Source organism: Lissotriton vulgaris, chromosome 2_1, assembly GCF_964263255.1.
Source record: "Lissotriton vulgaris chromosome 2_1, aLisVul1.2, whole genome shotgun sequence".
In the NCBI taxonomy this organism is placed as follows: Eukaryota; Metazoa; Chordata; class Amphibia; order Caudata; family Salamandridae; genus Lissotriton; species Lissotriton vulgaris.
In genome coordinates, this window is record NC_141687.1 from 821,152,904 (window position 1) to 821,173,134 (window position 20,231).

The 20,231-nt window shown below is 42.3% G+C and overlaps 1 protein-coding gene across 1 annotated transcript in view; it reads left to right on the top strand.

The window, feature by feature from the left end:
* The window catches only part of ITGA4 (integrin subunit alpha 4), a 531,379-nt gene that overhangs the window by 271,021 nt on the left and 240,127 nt on the right, over positions 1-20,231 (top strand). The window contains exons 8-12 of the mRNA XM_086956223.1: positions 3,714-3,776; positions 3,864-4,001; positions 4,517-4,625; positions 10,916-11,010; positions 18,469-18,559. Coding sequence (XP_086812349.1) covers positions 3,714-3,776; positions 3,864-4,001; positions 4,517-4,625; positions 10,916-11,010; positions 18,469-18,559 — 496 coding nt within the window. The remainder of the gene's footprint in view (positions 1-3,713; positions 3,777-3,863; positions 4,002-4,516; positions 4,626-10,915; positions 11,011-18,468; positions 18,560-20,231) is intronic.

The window sequence follows — 20,231 nt, forward strand, 5'->3', positions numbered from 1 at the left end:
TATCTGAATAAAACAAACCTAAACCGGCAATAATCCAACATACACAAGTCAAAATATCACTTTGAAAAGATTAAGCAAGTTTAGTCTATAGAAATCAATGGATGCGTTAGTTTTATCATAAAGTACCTCATATGCATCAATACTCACAAACTCTGCAAGACGCAGGGGAGGTGGGGCGCCGCAAAAGCAAAGCAGTGCTTCTGTTCCATACTACACAGGCAAGGTGATGTGTTGGTTCCTTACCGTTAGGCAGGAGAGGTGATGCGTCGGTTCTTTACTGCTAGGCAGGGTAGGTGATGTGTTGGTCCTTTACTGGTGTGGCTTGGTGTCGATAAAGAATCGGCGTAAAGGGATGATGTGACAATTCTGCAGCCGCGAGTCAGGCACTGAATAGATCTTTTTCAGCGATGCGTTGATAAAATAGGCGCTAGGAGTCGATGCCTGGATTTTCTCCTTAAAATCATCAGGTTACATTTCCAATGGCCCAACAACTGGATTTGGCATCACTTGGCAAGTCAGGACCCTCATCCGACAAGCCTAGGCACTGGTAAGTGATGTCTTTGATGGCCCTGAGACTTCTTAACATGAGGCAAGCATGCACAAGCCCTCAGAGAACCTTGAAAGCAGGATGTAGAAAGCAAAGTCTAGTATTTTCACTCCCAGTATAAAAACAACAGGACAGCACAACAAAGCAACAGGCAGAGTGGCAGTCCTTCTTACAGCATCCAGGTCTTCTTCCTGGCAGAATGTCCTCAGTCTGGAAGTGTTCTGATTTTGGGGTGTCAGAGGTCCAATACTCATACCCCTTTCTGCCTTTGAAGTAAGCAAACTTTAAAGGAAAGTCTTTGTAGTGCACAAGACCCTGTCTTTCCCTGACCTGGCTCCAGACACACTACAGGGACGTGGAGACAGCTTTGTGTGAGGACAGGCACAGCCCTATTCAGGTGTCAATGACAACTTATCACACCACTTTAGCTCAGGAAGGCCCATCAGCTTGGTGAGGGCCTTTCAGGATCTGCAACGCACACATCCGCTCCCTTCGTGTGACTGTCTAGAGTGAATGAATAAGAGCCGAACTGTCAGCCAACCCAGATATGTGGTCTACAGACAAGCAGAGGCACAGAATGGTTAAGCAAGAAAATGCTCACTCACTTTCTAAAAGTTGCATTTTCAAACACACAATTTAAAAACCACGCCAACAAAAGATGTATTTTTAAATTGTGAGTTTAGAGACCCAAAACCCAAATTTTCTACCTGCTCCCAATGGCAAATTGCACGTAAAAGATATTTCAAGGCAATCACCTTATTACCCTATTGGAGAGATAGTCTTTGCAATAGTGAAAAAAGGAAATTAGCAGTATTTCACTATTAGAACATGTAAAGTACAACGGCACATTTCCTACTTTTTAATTACACTGCACTCTGCCCATGGGGCTACCTTGGGCTTACATTAGGGGGGGTCTTATATGCAATAAAAGGGAAGGTTTGTGCCCGGCAAATGGGTGCACTTGGCAGGCCGAAATGGCAGTTTAAAATTACAATCACTGACACTACAGTGACAGGTCTGGGACATTGTTGCAGGGCTATTCATGTCGGTGGCACAATCTGTGCTGCAGGCCCCTTCCACACCACTGGAGTCCAGCTATCCTGGCTGAAGACAGCTGATAGCCAGAAACCGGTCCTAGGATGCTTGATTCCGGTCCAGGAAAGACATGGCTTGGCAGTTCGGGCTGGACTGTTCCCATGAGGCACAGGGTCAAGGCTGATTTGCATATGGCCATGTCTGAACTGTGGTGGTGTGGAGTGCAATAAAACGATGGATTTAGGCCCAGATCTCTGTACTGGGGTGAATGTATGACTTTGTTCTGCATTCTGTCCATCAATTGTTGTTTTTGCATTTGTCACCCGAGTGGGATGGGTATGCTCAGATGTGAGTCCCATGCTCTCCACACCACTGGAGTCAAGCTATCCTGGCTGAAGATGGCTGATAGCCATAAACCGGTCCTAGGATGCTAGATTCCGGTCCAGGAAAGACATGGCTTGGCAGTTCGGGCTGGACTGTTCCCATGAGGCACAGGGTCAAGGCTGATTTGCATATGGCCATGTCTGAACTGGGGTGGGGTGGTGTGGAGTGCAATAAAACGATGGATTTAGGCACAGATCTCTGTACTGGGGTGAATGTGTGACATTGTTCTGCATTCTGTCCATCAATTGTTGTTTTTGCGCTGGCCCATTAGTAGCATTAGATTTACATTCCCCGAGCACACTTGGTGCACTCTGCAAGGGACTTACTAGTGAATCAAATATGCCAATCATGGATGAACCAATCACCAATACAATTTGGACAGAGAGCATATGCACTTTAGCACTGGTTAGTATAGGTATAGTGCCCAGAGTCCTAAAGCCAACATAAAACAGGTCAGAAAAAATAGGAGAAAGAAGGCAAAAGGTTTGGGGATAACCATGCAAAAAGGACCAGGTCCAACAGTGTGTTACACTGCAGAAAAAGGTCGATTCTTATTCAGTATTGGCGGTTTGCGAAATCCAATGTTTTCTCCTCTGTGATACAACACCTTACTGACGTCTTCACTTCTGATAGATTTGCCAGATGAGGGGGTGCTTGTACCTGGTTAGTCTGAAGAGTGGAAGCCTAATCGCTCCGGTCCATAACTAATGGGCCTCACCATGCCTCTTTCTCTTTTTTTCAGTCTTTCACAGGCTAAGGCTTTCATCACCGCGGACTCAGTCAGCTTCAGAATCTCACTAGCTGACATAACCCCAGAGTGATAAGCACAAAGTGAATTTGAGCACCTAGAAACCTTTCTTCTACCCCCACTTCCATTGTCATCAGTAGAAGAGAAACTAGACTCATGCTTTCTTTTGGCATCCCTCTGCGCGTCCTTTGCTGAAGAATGAGTAAACCTCACAAACCAATCAGTATGGGGAATAATGCTAGAAAGCCAAAAATCCTGGAAACAGCCTAATTAACCAATCTCAGACAAACTGTCTTTAACCAAAACAAATTAATAAAGTAACTCTTCTTTTTTTCAACCAATACAAAATAGCAGGTCAGAAGCTGTTAAAGCACCAGTAGGCAATTTAGTTATGTACTTACTGCGGCACAACTGAGACAACATGCTCATAAGTTTGTTCAGAATGGCCTCAGGCCTTTTCAAAGAAGTTATTGTTACAGTAACTTTGAATTGATGTTCTGTAGCACAGTAGCTGATAGGCAGGTGTTCCATGGATAATAACTGATGGCCCTCTTGTCTATACTTAATCATAAATTCACCTGTCAATCGTTTGACCTTCAGAAAATAATAAAAACTCACTTCTTCATTTCAGCCTTTTAACCACCTTTATCAACACTATTGAAAAAGCTGGTGACTACTGCCTGGGGTGAACTAACTAATTCTTGACTCGCAGTTCCCCCTCTTATTCAACTGCACCTCTAATTCAATATTACAAAATCTCTGGTTCACAGTTTCCTGCCACATCCTACTGCATCCTGTTTAATTGTTACTGCCCATCTTGTTACCTGCATGCCCCAATGAATGCTTGCACCTTGTCGATGCATTTTTACTTGGTAAACCATGCTATTCACAGGACTTAAATAATAGCAGATGTGTTTGTCCAAAGCCAAAGTGATTTTGTAGCCTATTTTTTTGCTATTATATATTTTCCTTTAAATCAGTGTTATCTTCTCTTCTTAGGTTTACATTTTTACCATTGAGGAAAAAAAACTGGAAATTATGTTTGAAGCAAAGGGTAAAACGGTAACTTATTAAATCTGGTTATCACTAATTAGCAGTTTAGTTTCATCATGTTATCCTGTTACCAAACACATTTTTTTAATTTTACAGCTGGGCTCATACTTTGGCGCAGCAGTCTGCGCCGTAGATTTGAATTCTGATGGCCTGTCAGACCTGCTAGTTGGAGCCCCAATGCAAAGCACAATTCGAGAGGAAGGACGTGTTTTTGTGTACATCAACATGGGTTCAGTAAGTTGTGTCTTCTCGTTAATTTTATTTATATCCGATTATTATGTATATCCTTAAAAAGCGTTATACTATACCAACATCAGAGATTTGTTTTTGGAAGAGAGTTATAATTTCTCTTAACAAAAAAAGTTGAAATGTTGTGGTATGATTGGTTGTGCTAGAGGTGTTTTCATTCAAATTGTGCAAAAGGATATTGTAATATTTTGTACTGTATTACTTAAAAATATATATATATATATTTTTTTTTTAATCAGTTGATCTTTTTCAAACTTTATGTACAATACATAAAGCCAGGGACTAAGTAAATATTTATTTGACTGTCTGTTACTGAATTAAAGCCATGTGTACATTATGTTCTTGGATAACATTTTTCTGACCATCAGATTATTAAATATAAACCGTCAGCCTCTCAAGCACATTTGTCTCATTAAACATTCTGCAAAATGATAATCTTTCTAACATACTATGAAATATTAGTAAATCACAAATAATTTTTTTTCACTTTTCGCTTCAAGGGAACAATGAAAGAATTGGAATTTGATCTACTTGGAAGCGATGCTTATGCTGCTCGTTTTGGAGAAACTATAACAAATCTGGGAGACATCGATACTGATGGGTTTGAAGGTACTGTCTAGCAGTATGGCTTTCTGAAATTAGAGAAGGTTTTCCTTTGATTGTCATAATCCTATTGAAGATTGCATTTCTTTTCAATAGCATTACTTTTCCCTCGGATTCATTTTTAAATGTTTATTTCTTTATTAATTTTACAATTTATGTATTATACATAAATCTACTTAATATCTTAGCACTAAATACAACTTGCAATTAATACAATAATAATTACTATCATGTTCTGTTCCTTAGAATGTCCCATCAGAATACAGCTTCAGTGAACAATTTAGAGAAAAATATACTGAGTTTTCCACCAACCTACACAGCCACATTACGTGTGATACATTTTGTGTTGTAGATTACATGAATTACAGCATTTTCTGATTTCTGATGTAGACATTCTTTGTGCTTTTTTTAAAGTTTTTGCTTGATATCGTAATGCTCTCCTCGCACTCATTTCACCATCTGTGACAGGATAAACACATTAACATTGCCAGGCATATATGCATCTTGATTGATATGCTTGTACTATTAGGGTCTCTGATATTTTTGAATTGGTCGCTTGACATGCTGTGATGTATATACAAGGACCTATATCTCTTTTCTCACACAAATTTTATTTTCAATTTACCACCGATGCCATTTTTAGTATACAGCTAAATAGCAAATGTTATTGAATTTGATTCAAAATGTACATTTGTACACTTTTTTAACATGTTTCTTTAAACATGTAAAGGATTTGTCCATCTCTTACAGTACCATTCATGTGATGCATTTATATTTTTACTATGCAAAGTAATGCATCTATTTTAAACACAATAATTTATTATTAAAATATTCTGGCAAACTTACATTTACTTTACAGTACTTAATATACTTTTTGTCGCAATGTCTTAATGGTCAAGTCATTATCCTTGTTACAGTCACTTCCTCTTAATGGCGTGTACAGTTTTCTAGATTCTTTAGTGAGGTTTACGCCCCTGAACTTGATTTTAATATGTTAACTGAGGCACTATTATAATGCAGGGCAGAACAGGTTACCCAATTTATTAAAAACTGTACCTTTTTAAGTTTCGCCTTCGCAGCGCTTGCACTGTGCTTGCAAAATCTCTTATAAATAAAAAAAATAAGCTAACAACATGTATCGAGCATGCTCATTACTCACCTTTATTTACCATTAGTTGGCTCCAACATCACTCTTTTCCTTGCTTCTCATTGGGTTGTGCCTCCTTCTTCCCCTTTTATCTTCAGTTCTTCCTCTTCAGTTCTTCCTGTCTTCATTGGAGCTTGAATGAAGTACAGTGTCCTTCCACCAGCCCCCCACTTTCAGAGGTATTTTATAAAATCATTTTAAACTAGCACTCCCTAAGAGTGCATGCGTTTTAAGGCCTTCTCTATCTCTCCCCGCCGCTCCCATGTGTCTCCTGATCTTGTTACTTGCCCTCTCGCTCCCACCCCACTCCTGCCCTTGCATGCCTCCTTGCCTCCAGCCCCTCCAGCTTCGTGTTTGATTACATCCTCCGATGAAATGGGGAAGGGCACATTATCCCGGAGCACGCTTTTATTATATATTGTGTAGTTCTCTATTTTTAAAAAAAAACAATTTTTGAAAACCTTTATTAGTTTTGCAATCAATTACAGGTACGGGCCTACAACCTTCTCGGCCGGCCGCGAAACAGAGTAAAAGTATAGCAATCAATGCGGAGAGTCAGAACAAGTCAAAGGCCGGGACGATATGTATACCAGGAGACAGCTCGTGGACAAACGATCAGGTCCGAAATCAGGATTAGAGAGGTTCATTTTTTAAATTATAAAGAACTGAAAAAGTGCCATACAATCACATGTGGTCCTGCAATACAACGCACAGTCAGGATATCTACAATTAGTAGAAATACAGACGAAGTAGTGGGGTAAGGTACACAAATCAGGAGATACGTGGCCACAAATCTGGTGAATAACAAACCCTAACCCCACCTCTCAAAACAATACACGTTTCAGGAACCATGAATGAAGACGACCCTATAGAAAAAGAAAAAAGACTAAAGTGCCATGGAAACAAAGAACGAGCAAACCCCACCCCCCTACCCCCACCCTGCACACCCGCGGAAGGCCAAGGCCTACCCCCCCAGCCGCGTGCCTGTCGCCCTATTAGAACCCGAAATTTAGAAGAGAAAGAGAGAAAAGACAAGAAGCATAAGGGGAGGAGGGCCCTCAAGGTCGCCGCCTGGCCCCGCCCATCGCCCCTGCACATAGGGAAGATCCAGAAGCAGAATAAAGTATCATGGAGAACATCAAGTACCAATTACATCAGTAATACAATCCCAATGCAACACACCCAAAGCACCGTCAGTTAACGTGAGGGCCACCGAAACCTAAAATGCATCATCCCTGGCAACGTCTAGCAACAGAGCCACCAAATGGCCCCTTGACAATCGATATACAGTACTTTTTGGAGGATCTGAAGGATCCGAGCGAATCAGGCCCGAACAACACCAAGAATAAGTTCGGCAGTTCGAGTCCATCAGGACGCATGCAGCTGAAATCCAAGGGCATCTGTGCCAAGCCCGCAAGTGTCACGAAGTTCAAGCACAGTAATACCCTCCATGAAGAGGAGATCTCACAGTCCAGCAAGTGTCGCAGTGTTGTCGGGCGGCCCGAGAAGAAGAACAGCGTCGCGTCCCCAGATTCAGGCCGAGCACGCGTCTCAAAGAGGCATTCACGCGCACGACCGCACTGTCCAAGGAGGACGGAGTAACCAGGTCCCTCTGCAGTTCCCAAAACTCAGGCGGGGCCTGAGTCTTCCCCAAGGAGGTTGATACTGGCACGTCGGCACTCCATTGGAATCGGACCACATCTTTACAGGGCGGTGAAACAGCAATGGCGGCCATTCTTCGATCCAGGTCACAGGCAGTGCAAATCAGGGTCATGCGTAGATCCGTTAGGGCGGCCAGGACATCCTTGGGTGTGGGCTCCAAAGTGCGCTGCCAGCACCCCAGTTCCGCGCCAGCGGCAGCCGTCCGACCGGGACATGGTCCGTGAGGGAGGGTGTCAGCCGCCATCTTTGTCAGTTCGGCCCCGTCCCTCTGCACCTCACTGTAGGGACCGGCCTCGGGACAGGGAGCCACTAAATGTACGCCCGGAGCAAAAAAGTATGAGTCGGGTTCCCCAGGGAGAGTCACCAAGAGGCTAAACAAAACACCCTACCACTCCCTGGGGGCCGCCCGCCTGTCTCGGGGGCGATACTTGGTGATGTCCGGGCGCGGAGTCCGAAGAGGGGGGCCAAGAGCCACACACCCCCCTCGACTCCAGTATGCCTCGCAGGCCCCCAAGGCTCTTCAAGAAGGGACCGGGCTGATGCTGCCGTCAGCGGCACTACAAGACAACGGCACCCTCCGACCGACTCCCCACCACCAGAGGCGGCCGCTGTTGTTGCAGTCTCTGCCCGTTCCAATCGACACCCCGGCTTAGTCACCGCACAGGCCGCAGAGCAGTGGATGGGAAATTCTCCGGCTTTACAGCACACAGGAGACTCAGGAGCAGGTGGTAGGTGAACGCTCTCCTTCTTTTATCCAAATACACCTTCGTAGTTCAGAACGAACAGCAGGATGGGCGTGCAGGGCGAGAGGGCTCACGGAGCCGAGCGGCTATGCGACCATTTTAGATGCGGACTTGGCTCCTCCTCCTGTAGTTCTCTATTTAAAGTCTAGGATGTTTAGATGAGAGTGATGTGTGCACTCTATTTAAAATGGCGCATATTAAATCAGTATTCTGCAGAAATATGTTCCACACATATCACATATCTTGTGACAGGTTTGAACAGCCCCTCCAGACCAGGCTTTTCCTTTGCACGCTTGTACTTATAGTTTTGTTTTCCCCTTTCTATAAAAAGCACCGGGTGAACTTTTCACAGATCTATACAACAACCATATCTTAGTGCTATTTGTCGTGCAATTCAAACAGGAACAGTGAAGCAGCAAGCGAGTCACAGGGGAGTTTAAAACACACTGCCTGACATAGCTCGTAACTATGCGTTCTTGTGGCCCAGTCCATTGTCATTTTTAATGTGAACTGCGAAAAACAGCGTGATCCTGCTGGAAAGAAAAAGAAGCATTGGCAAATCTATTGGCTTGGTCTATGTTGTTTTATTGGTTGAACAGCAGTTGAGCTGATGTGCAACATGGCTTAAAGTAAAAAAAAAAAACGCTATCACAGTTTAGAAAAGACCTACATGACGTGGCCAGCATTGACAATGTCAAAGCATTTCTTTAAAAAAAAAACTTTTAGCAATGTTGGACAGCAGATCCACAGCTGTGCAACATGAAAAAATATTAACAAACCCTACAGATTTCACATAGGCAAAATCTATTGCCTTTGCCAATACTTGTATTGTTGTGCTTCAAATAGCTTTAGATTATGCCAGACACTTAGTTAAACATTATTTAATCATACACAGAGGGGCTATTGTGCTGCCCAAAGGAGTATTTCTCACTCATATTGCTGATTTTTTTGGGCATATCATTCCACCAGCTATTGAAAGATTGTATTATATTGCAGGAGGGATTATTTTGTATTTAAAAAGTACACTTACATTTGCAACACCATCACCAATACCATCAGTATTAATGCTACCAGTTCATCCACAAATACCATCAATGCCACCATCAAGGCACCTCCACTAATTCTACACGTCTGGCATTACCATACTGCCCTCTCCGTACCAGCAGCAATACATGCAACACCACCACCACGAATACCACCCTCATTACCACATCATCACCAATACCACACCACCACCAATACCTTACCTACAGTAAATCAGTAAATTAAATGCACTCTCCAATACATCTATTGCCACACCGCCACTGAAATAATAGTAGCTCCAGCACTAATGCCCCAGCATCAACACCATCAGAACTGGTATCGCCTATAGAATCACAGCCAATAACACCATCAATAATGCTTGATGGTAACACTACGAATACCAACACTGCTAACACCACAAATATACTACCAAGATCAATACTACAACTACCAACACCACACCACCACATACACCACAGTACCACAAACACCACATAGCCAAAATACCATCACCAAAACTGCAAGATATCCCCACTACCACAAACGCTAACAGTACCATCAACAATAACACTGCCGCCACCAGTAACACACCGCCAGTTCCAGTTACACAACTAACATTGTTAACACTCATACCACCTGTCTCCTCACCAAAATACCACCACCACTTTTACCACCACCATCATCACTACCTAGCAATATAAATAATAATAGTCTTTTATCATAAAGACATATTTTTCTGCATCCCTGTATTAGCATGCACTACACATTAGAGCCAGGCCTACTGGATTTGCCAATACCTCTATACTCTTTTCTCACATAGGTTATGGGTTTCCATTATGTTTGTGTCCTGTGGTGCAAGCTGGGTATATTGTTCCTACAGCTTTGCAAATTAATCTTATTTTTATTCTGATAATATTATGGGAGATATAGTACATGTCCTTGTAATATACATAACTATTCCAAATTGCAAAATAGATTTCTCTTCTTACATACATCACCTACCCTAATTCAGTCCTGTATAAATAATTTTCAGAGGTCCCCTCATAATGGAAGGTTTCCATTTTTGTGCTCCTCCTCCCATTACAGCCAGAACTTTTGAGAAGTAATATGTTGTAATCTGTCACACTCTTGTGACTTATTGAGGAGCACCATAAAGCAGCAGTCTTTAATGGCCTTAATGTAGCACTTGCCCTTTTTCAGTTTAATACATCAGTCTAATGTTTGACTTTTATTCTAGTTTATGTACTGCCTTTTATTAGCTCTATCAGAAAATTGAAAGGTTCTCATGTGTTTATGGTAGCCCAGTGAGATTCAAAAGTGATCTTGTAAGGTTCAGCAATAGCTGTCCTCCTCTGAAAAAAGCAACTGCATCTAACATAAGTGCATTACGTTTAACATTTCCTTGGCACACTGCTCAAGCCGCTTTACATCTCAGACGTTTCCATGATTACGCAAGGCTTCATACATTGATGCAACAGCCATACAAAATATGTATGTTATTATTTGTATTAAGCAGAGTCACTTCCCAGTTTTCCTAGATATGAATATGTTGATTTATTGTGTCCTTGAACTATGCCTTAATCAACATTAGTGATGGCTTTGTCCACCTCACTTAGAGAAATGAAAATATTGGTGGATAAAATATGTTAAAAGTTAGATTATGTTTTTTAAGACTTAGGGTCTGTTTTATTAGTAACCAACTCATGATTGCATTTTTGCAGATGTTGCAATTGGTGCTCCACAAGAAGATGATCTGCAAGGAGCCATATACATCTACAATGGAAGAGAGAATGGAATAACATCAACTTTCTCACAGGTGTTTCTGATGTCACTGTTTTCTCAGAGAGGATATAACCTTTTCAATAAAATAACTTCATCATATTTCTTGGCTGAAAAGATATAACTGCAAGTCTTAGACATGTGCGATTTAAAATAATGGGCCTTTATTGGCCTTAATGATATGTGATCACATGCATCAGACTCAAATCTAAATATTGTTAAAACATAATTTCAATATATGTAAGGTTATAACCTTTTTATTAATAATGTTAATGTGTTCTGCTGCAAGGAAGGAATGATTGCTCAAGAATATCTGAGGTATGATTTCGTAGTATTTTCAATTTTTTTTGCCTGGGCACTGTAACCTCTATGCTCCATTCTCCATTTGCAGATTGAAAAAACTTTATTGTTTAATGGGCTGTATGGCTACTATACCGATGTCTATTTGTAAGGCTGATCACAGGTGTAAGCCAGCCTCTGTAGCTGTTGGTGCCCATTTCAGTATAATTATTGGTTTTCTGTGCATGATGATAGAGAGGCAAAATTAGCATGGCATGCTAAGACAAATTTTCAATAGCAAATGGGCTCCGTGTTAGATTTATCTAGTCTCTGCATTTGTTTTTTTCAGTCCTTAGGAGTAAGTTACCCCTTGTATTTGTATTAAAACAATAAGGAAGAACGTTCTTAAAACCAGACATTTTGCAGTAGTTCATTGAATATCTTTTGTAATTACTTTCTAATTGCTTAAAGTATTTTACGCAATTGAAAGTTCCACATCTTTACCTTGAATTATATTTAGGTTTTCACTTTGATTAACTGACTTCCGATGACTAGGGTTTTGCTGACATCTTTATTTTTGCTCCATGAGCCTCTTATTCCCTTGTATCCATTCCATACTCAATATCAGGCCTCTGGCTCTCCTCTCCAGCATCTGACCTCTGTGCTCTACAAATCATCAAGTTCATCTCCTGGTAAACCTTCAATACCACCAACCTCTACAACACTGTCCACGTTGGAATCTGCAAAACTCACTCAATGAAAAATTCTCTCAAATCACTAACTGTGCTACATTGGTCAACCTTCATCACTGCTTTTCAATGTTCATTCTCCACTGTTTGCCATGTTTGACACAAGTGTAACTTTGTTTCATCTAGATTTCACTGTTACAGACCAATTTCTGTTCTCCTTCTGTGTACCTGGTCAACACAATTCTGTCTTAGTGCTATGCTCATGCTCCTCACACTCTCCTACTCCTGTGGTACTTATCTATGGGTGAATACTACTCCCTCTTCCCTATCACAACTATCAGATCCTCTTTAAGCGTCTCATAGCACTTTTTTAATCCTTCAGAACTAACATCTGCACTCTATCCTCTACTGTCTTCAAGAGTTTCTCATCCTTCTTTGCTCTTCCTCCAGACTATGCTTTACCCTAAACCCTTCACTCGCAGCCTGTGGGTCCACTTTGACAGTGATTTGTGACTATCAACGTTACTGACCAAAACATCGTCTTCTGCCCACTCTCATCTTCTCAAGATCTGAAAAGTTTACCCTCATTTTACTTTTCACTCAGCCAAATCTATATGCACTAGTCCTCAGCAGGCTTCAGAGCTACTTTCAAAGCCTCTTTATTTGGCCTATCCCTATACTCTTAGCTCTTCTTTGAAAAACATCTCAACTTAGTCTCTATATACTGTGAATTTAGCATAGAACCTTCTTAAGGTAAATTATCTCATCCTTTACCTCCATCAATAGTCTTGTATTCTAAAGTGGAACAGTCATCCTCTACTGAGGTATCAACCCACTTGCGCTGATCCTCCCTACTTGACCATGCCCTCTCACAATTTATATACTATTGTCCAATTCGTCCACAACATCCACCTTGAACCTCCTTTGGCAGAATAATAATAACTCTATTTATGTAGTGCGTTGTATTTCAGTCTTATCTTGAAGCACTATAAATAAAACGTATTAGTATTTTCGTTAATGTCACATTATATATATGGTTACTTGCAAAATAAATGCCATTTACCCATGAGCTGTGGTTGTCTTGCCTGTATATCTAAATGAACCCTATACTCCACGACACCAGCATATGCGACAAGGCCCTGGACTGGATCCACTCCTTTCTCACCGGATGAACACAGCAAGTCAGACTACCTCTGTTCCTCTCTGAACCCACAGAGATTAGCTGCGGACTCCCCCAGGGTTCCTTCCTGTGTCCCACCCTCTTCAACGTCTACATGGCCCCTTCGCGACCATCTTCAGGTACTATGGACTCAACATAGTCTCCTACGACACCCAATTGATCCTCTCCCTCACCAACGAACCAACAACCCAGAAACAACTTCTAGAGAGGAATGAAGGCTGTTGCCACCTGGATGAAGAGCAGCTGCCTTAAAAGGAGCTTGGACAAGACCAAAGTCCTCATCCTAGGGCCCTCACTCTCAGCTTGTAATGACTCATGGTGGCCCTCCCAACATGGGAGCCCTGCCCACCCCCACAGACCATGCACGAAACCTCAGCATCATACTGGACTCCTCGCTCACAATAAACCATCAGATCAAAGTTGTTACAGACTAGACTACGGCAACACACTCTACACTAGCGTCACCCGGAAACGCCTCAGAAAACTTCAGAACATTCAAAACGCCACAGGTAGACTGGTCTTTAACATCTCCCACTGCAGCCACATCTCTGAACACCTCTGAGAACTCCACTGGCTCTCAGTCAACAATAGGATCACCTTCAAGCTCCCTACGCACGCCTACAAAGCCTTCCACAACAAAGAACCTGCATATCTGAATCACCACCTCTCAGTCCCCACCAGACAACTCGCTCTGCCCATCTGGCCCTGGCCACCATCCCTCAGATACACAAGACAAGAACTGGAGAAAGATCCTTCTCCTGCCTCGCTACCAAGACCCACCTTAGACAATCCCCGTCGCTGACCCAATTCAGGAAGGACCTGAAGACCTGGCTTGTGGACTGAACACCATAGTGCAGACTGATCAGCAGCCCCCCCCCCCACCCCCCCGGTGGCCCCCCTCGCGCCTTGAGACTCTCACGGGTGAGTAGCTGCACTTTACAAACCTGGATTGATTCATTCATTGATTCATTATTCCATCGCAAAGAAAAGAAGTCAAAGCCTTGAATGTATTGTTACAAATTGAATGATATTAATCCATACTGCAGAATTACTTTTGCGTTCTAAGAAATTATGCAAACTGGTTTAACACAAAACTAACCAGGCCAACACGTTTACCATTCATTACTTCCTAATCAATTAAAAAAGTATAAAATCAGTTTCTTGGTGCAAACTACCAAGGAACGTATCTACCAGAGATGTAGATTTGCTACATTTCTGTAAAGCCCAGCCCAGTCCATCAGTATTGAATGATATCCTCACACGAGGAATGCAGATTTTCAGATCTTACAGTTTTATCTTTTCAAACACAAACACATAGTATATGAGATGTAAAACGTGAGTGCAATCTGAATGATTCTTTGACATGTCTTCATTCATTTTCCATGTTTTCAATGTTGACTAAAATAGGCACTGAAGCATGTTTCATTTTTGGCACAGAAACCAAACGTGTGAGTCCAAGATATTCAATGCAATTACTAAGCCTCAGTATAAGTTTGATCCTCACTGCTCCTATTAATTGAATGGGCTGAATTGCAAGCTAGCCTATGTAATTGCATAAAACACTAAATGACAACAGTGTAGAGTGATGCATATGTGTTCTGTTGTGATCAGTGCTTTCTGTAAAACCCTTATCAGATCACTGGTACTAAATCCCAGATCCTACTTAAAAGGTTTTCTGGTACTCCTCGAAGGCCTTAATTGACTCTATTAGCTACTGGGACTTCGTGACATCTTGTGGAGAGCTCACTGATTCAGTCCTTTTTGGTGTTTGTTTGTTTGTTGCTGCTGTCTCCGATAGTTGTGTAGAATTTCTGGAAAAAATATTTATCAGTTCTGCTGAAAGAGTGGAAATCTGGAATATAGGTGGAAATGATTGCCAAGCTTACCACCTCTACACAGTGTTAAGATTTCCTAGTGTCTGATGAGCTATTGAAAGATGCCACACCTACAAAATGAAAAGCTTCCTAGTGGCAGCAAGAGTTAGAAGAAGCATTAAAGAGCAAACAGCGAACATACAGATCAAGGCAGACTCCATAATTGCAAAGAAAGATGTCAGACTCTAAAATAGAATATAACTCAATTTTTACACAAAATGCTGAACACGCCTCGAACACAATGGTGAGTGCTTGTCACTGGTTGAGCTCTATTCAAGGTGCTATATGAGCTGCTTGATGAACACCTTCTCAAGAATATTAGCTAAGAATGGGGTTGTGGCAACAGGTCAAAGTGGTGGATTGATCCAGAGAGTCTCTCAGGATTTTTTAAATGAGTAACAGTATTCCACAACTGTTTGAGACATGTGGGTACTGTACCATCCAGAAAAAACACAGAGGGGCATATTTACAAGCCCCTTGCACCGCCGGCGCGGCACGTTTTGTGATGCACTAGCGATGCAGTGTGCTGCTCCATATTTACAAGGATTCAGAAAAGGGGGTGGTGATGAACAGAGTGTCTGAATTAAGCAGACCACTCTTACCCAGTCCAAAGATCAGGGCTTGATCCATCACCGTTATTTATCTCACTGCACCATCCCAGCTCAGAACCTGGCTATATGCAAATCAGTCTGTCCCTGGCCCAGTGCATCATGGGAACAGGGCAGACTAAACTACCAAGCCAATTCTTCACCAGAAAGGAGACAAGCTACCGGGGACCGGTTTCTGGCATTTCAGCCGTCTTCGGCCCGGCTTGCTTGAATCCTGATGGTGCAGTGAGAAAGGGACTCATGTCTGAGTATACCCTGCCACACCTATAGTGGCCAAAAACGATTCAGAAAAGGGGGGTGGTGATGAACAGAGTGTATGAATTAAGCAGACCACTCTTACCCAGTCCAAAGATCAGGGCTTGATCCATCACCGTTATTTATCTCACTGCACCATCCCAGCTCAGAACCTGGCTATATGCAAATCAGTCTGTCCCTGGCCCAGTGCATCATGGGAACAGGGCAGACTAAACTACCAAGCCAATTCTTCACCAGAAAGGAGACAAGCTACCGGGGACCGGTTTCTGGCATTTCAGCCGTCTTCGGCCCGGCTTGCTTGAATCCTGATGGTGCAGTGAGAAAGGGACTCATGTCTGAGTATACCCTGCCACACCTATAGTGGCCAAAAACGATTCAGAAAAGGGGGGTGGTGATGAACAGAGTGTCTGAATTACGCAGACCACTCTTACCCAGTCCAAAGATCAGGGCTTGATCCATCACCGTTATTTATCTCACTGCACCATCCCAGCTCAGAACCTGGCTATATGCAAATCAGTCTGTCCCTGGCCCAGTGCATCATGGGAACAGGGCAGACAAACTACCAAGCCAATTCTTCACCAGAAAGGAGACAAGCTACCGGAGACCGGTTTCTGGCATTTCAGCCGTCTTCGGCCCGGCTTGCTTGAATCCTGATGGTGCAGTGAGAAAGGGACTCACTCCATATTTACAAGGACACTTAAAGCCACCCTGTTTGGCCTTTAATATCCTTGTAAATACAGCCCCTGTTCGCGCAGCACTTTGCGTGAAAGGGGCGTTTCATGGGTGTTGCTGTGTGTGTTCCCACGCAACACCCATGGATTCTGCTGCATTCCCAGATTTACAACGTTTCGTAAACCCGGAATGCATCAGAATCCTACGCCACCCCAGGGGAGGCATAAGGAGGCGCAACGAGGAGAAATACTTTTATTTCTCCCCGTTTTTTCCTCTATGCGTGGTGCATTCTGCAGCACACATAAAAAGAGGAAAAGACCTCTCGTGATTGTTTTTGTGAAGGAAGGTGTCCCTCCTGCACAAAAACAATCATTCCCCCAACGAAGGCACTCTTGCACCATGGCATGACTACCAGTGAGCCAGCGCAAGGGAGAGCTCAGGGAGAAGTCATATTGTTGTAAATATGAAGCATCCCTTTGTTTTGGAAGTAATGCAGGCGGCGCAGCCAAATAGCTTCCGGCACCATGCTGCGTTACTTCCTTGTAAATATGGCCCATATCTGTGATTGATCGCACTCACTTTCTTTCTCATGCTTCCCTTCACTCTTCCCGTCTATCCGCTCCCTGCCAATGCTCCTCTGCGGCGCACACATGCTGCCAGATGATGACGCTAGGAAATCAACGTGACAATGCAAGAAACATTGCACATCAATTCAAGAGCAGTCTATCTTTAGGGGTCAAAAGTATTGCATGTTATGGGTCATGTGAATTGTAACCCTATTGAAAGAATCAATAAAAAGAAATAGATCACACAGCACCATGTATAGTCCAAAAATCTATATTTAAAGAAATGTACATAAATGGTTTTTCAGTTTGTTCAGACACTGACAAATCACTCTTAGAGAAGCTGTGAGTTGTCATTCCCTTCCAGACGGTGTAGTGGTGAAGAAACACAAATGAGCGTGTTTTACCTACCTGCCTGATCACATAACTATAATCTGGTTTTACCCGAAGGGACATTTACCTCAATGTACATTTACAAGTTCATGTTCCACAGACAGAGGAAAGTGGTACTTTGACGCCTTAAGAGGACATTTAAACCTGTGTTTTCTTGTTTGAGATTGAGTACTGTTCATATTCCTCTCCCCTGCTTCCAAGTATTAAGAGAGTTGCTGTTTCCTTAATTTTTCTCTTCTGACGATGACAATATAAATGTGTACGTTGGATGTCAAACATCGGCATAATTTTCACTTTTGGCCTACACACACTTTGTAAATGCAACTAGTATGAACTCGGACGGTAACTAATCTCCCACTATCAACCTGTTAACACAGCATTGACTTAATATTTTAGTCCATGCACCTTTCCTTCTCACTATATTGAAACTGTATCACTCCAGTGCTGCACTGTCGCTTATTCACATTTGTATCTCCAATGCTTGGTCCTTATGTTTTTAATATGGAATGTATTTTCAGTTATAAGTTGTTGACTATTCATGCCTCTTTAATGATTTATTCAATAGGAATATACTCCCTATGCCCCATAACAGTTAATATTGTTAAGAAATTACCCCAAAAGAACAACTGTCCATGATGCTTGTACTAATTTGTTACAGTAAACACTGGGTCACACAACATAACTGCCAGCTTCGCAATATTAAAATCAATGTGCCATATGTTTGAACACATTTTCCCATAGACACAGAATGAGCAAAACCCTTTGATGCATCTGGCCCAATGTTTTCTAAACTTTTAACTTAGCCATTTGCCTCTATTGAATTCCCAAACAATAAATTCGCCAGTAAGACATTTGCAAAGCACATCCGATTTGGCTTAGCAAATGCTTTCTTAAAATGATATGTCATATTGCTCTGTAGCCGGAATGTAAAAAGCTGAATTAATCATTTTTTTAATATTCTACTTTTTCATTTACATTTCAGAGAATACAAGGAAATACAATTAGCAGTACTCTAAGGATGTTTGGGCAGTCCATTTCTGGTGGCATTGATGCAGATGGGAATGGATATTCAGGTGAATAAAACAACGCTGTTTTCTCATTTTAGTGGCTGTGCTCTTGAGGTCTGACTTTGTCAATTAAGAATGCACGGGTGTGATTTGAATGGCAGTTTAACTTGAAGAGCATATTATGTGAGCAAACATCAATAAATAATGGTCATGTATACTTTACTTAAGAGCTGTTTTTTTATCAATGTACCTATACCTTGTTTAGTTGTACCAAACTGTACATTCTGATTTTAGAGTATAAGCATGCAACCCTTGCTACAGTGGTGTGTAATTACAAAACAGTGCAGTCCACCAGACATTTGACCATAAATGCACCCAATGTAAACACTGGCTGAGCAAAAAAAAGCCCTCTTGTCCTTGTCCAAGTTGAGGAGGTGGCAGCGTGTCAACTCCTCAGCCCACGTTAGGTAGAAGCTTTCCCCCTTCTGTTAAAGTCACTCTACACTTTAGGAAGAAAAGGGAGAGACAACACTCTACTCCTGCCTTTTGACAAGATGGGGTCGTTTTTAATACCATCCTATGCCCTTGGGTAAGGCAGTGGAGTTGGAGGAAATACGCCCCCCTCCAGCAAGGAGCTTTCGGTGAACACTTACCTCATTTGTGGGCAAGGTGGCAGTTCTTACAATACACTGCCTTAGAGGGTTACGGAAGTATTGCAGATTTGGGGAAGCTGCCTCTGGTCAGTCACCTATTGGTTCCAGTGCTCACTTTCTATCACCTGGCTTTGCTAAAGCATTTACTGTGCTACCTTATTTGGGGTGTGTGGTTTCTGCTGGTGTGTGGCCTTCTGTCATCTGGGCTCTCATTTTTCTGGGGACTGTTTTGGCTCTTTATATAATGTAACACTAATTTTTCTGTGGGGTTGAGGTGCTCTGGATGTTATTGCCACGTCCTTCTCTTTATTGCTTCGGCGCTTATGGCTGAGGGACTACAGTGGTCACTGTTTGTTTTCCCTTCCCCTTTCCTTGATTGGGTAGTACTGTTCCTTTTATGTTTGAATTTGATGCATAACCGTATTGAATACTGTCCAATGGTTGCTTTTAGCATCCATTCAGGGTTTGGTTGCTGACTACTTTGTTACATTGATCTCCACCCATCATGCTTCACTTCCTTAGAAGAGGCATATACACTTCCAGGACCATTTCTCCCAGTCATCTCCTACATACTTCTTTTGCCACCATAGTTCTCTGAAATCAGAATGCATTGATTGTCAGGGGCATGAACTCTCTGCAAAAGCAATGTAAGGTACATGCAGAGTTGTGCCTTTGGAAGGCACACATTGTCCTTTTACAGGAAACACATTTAACAGCCGTGGAGCTGTCCAAACTACAATCCAGGTGGAAGGTACAAGTGTTTGTAATGTGATACATCACTAAGGCTCCCGGAGTAGTGCTGTGGATTAAACCTGGAGTACCATTCAGAGCAGATAGGGTACATATTGATACTAATGAGTGTTTTCTACTTGTCAGGGGCATACTTTATGGACCTGAATGTCATTTACGCACCACACAAAATATCATTCGCCTTTTAGTCCCACATAACTGCTACCATGGTGGTTTGGCCTAGTGCTTCCTTGATATTTGGAGGGGATTTAATCTCTGTCCTCTAAACTAACTTTGATCAATCAATACCTCCATTTCCTTAGCCTCTGTGGTGCTTAATACCACTTATCTTCGCC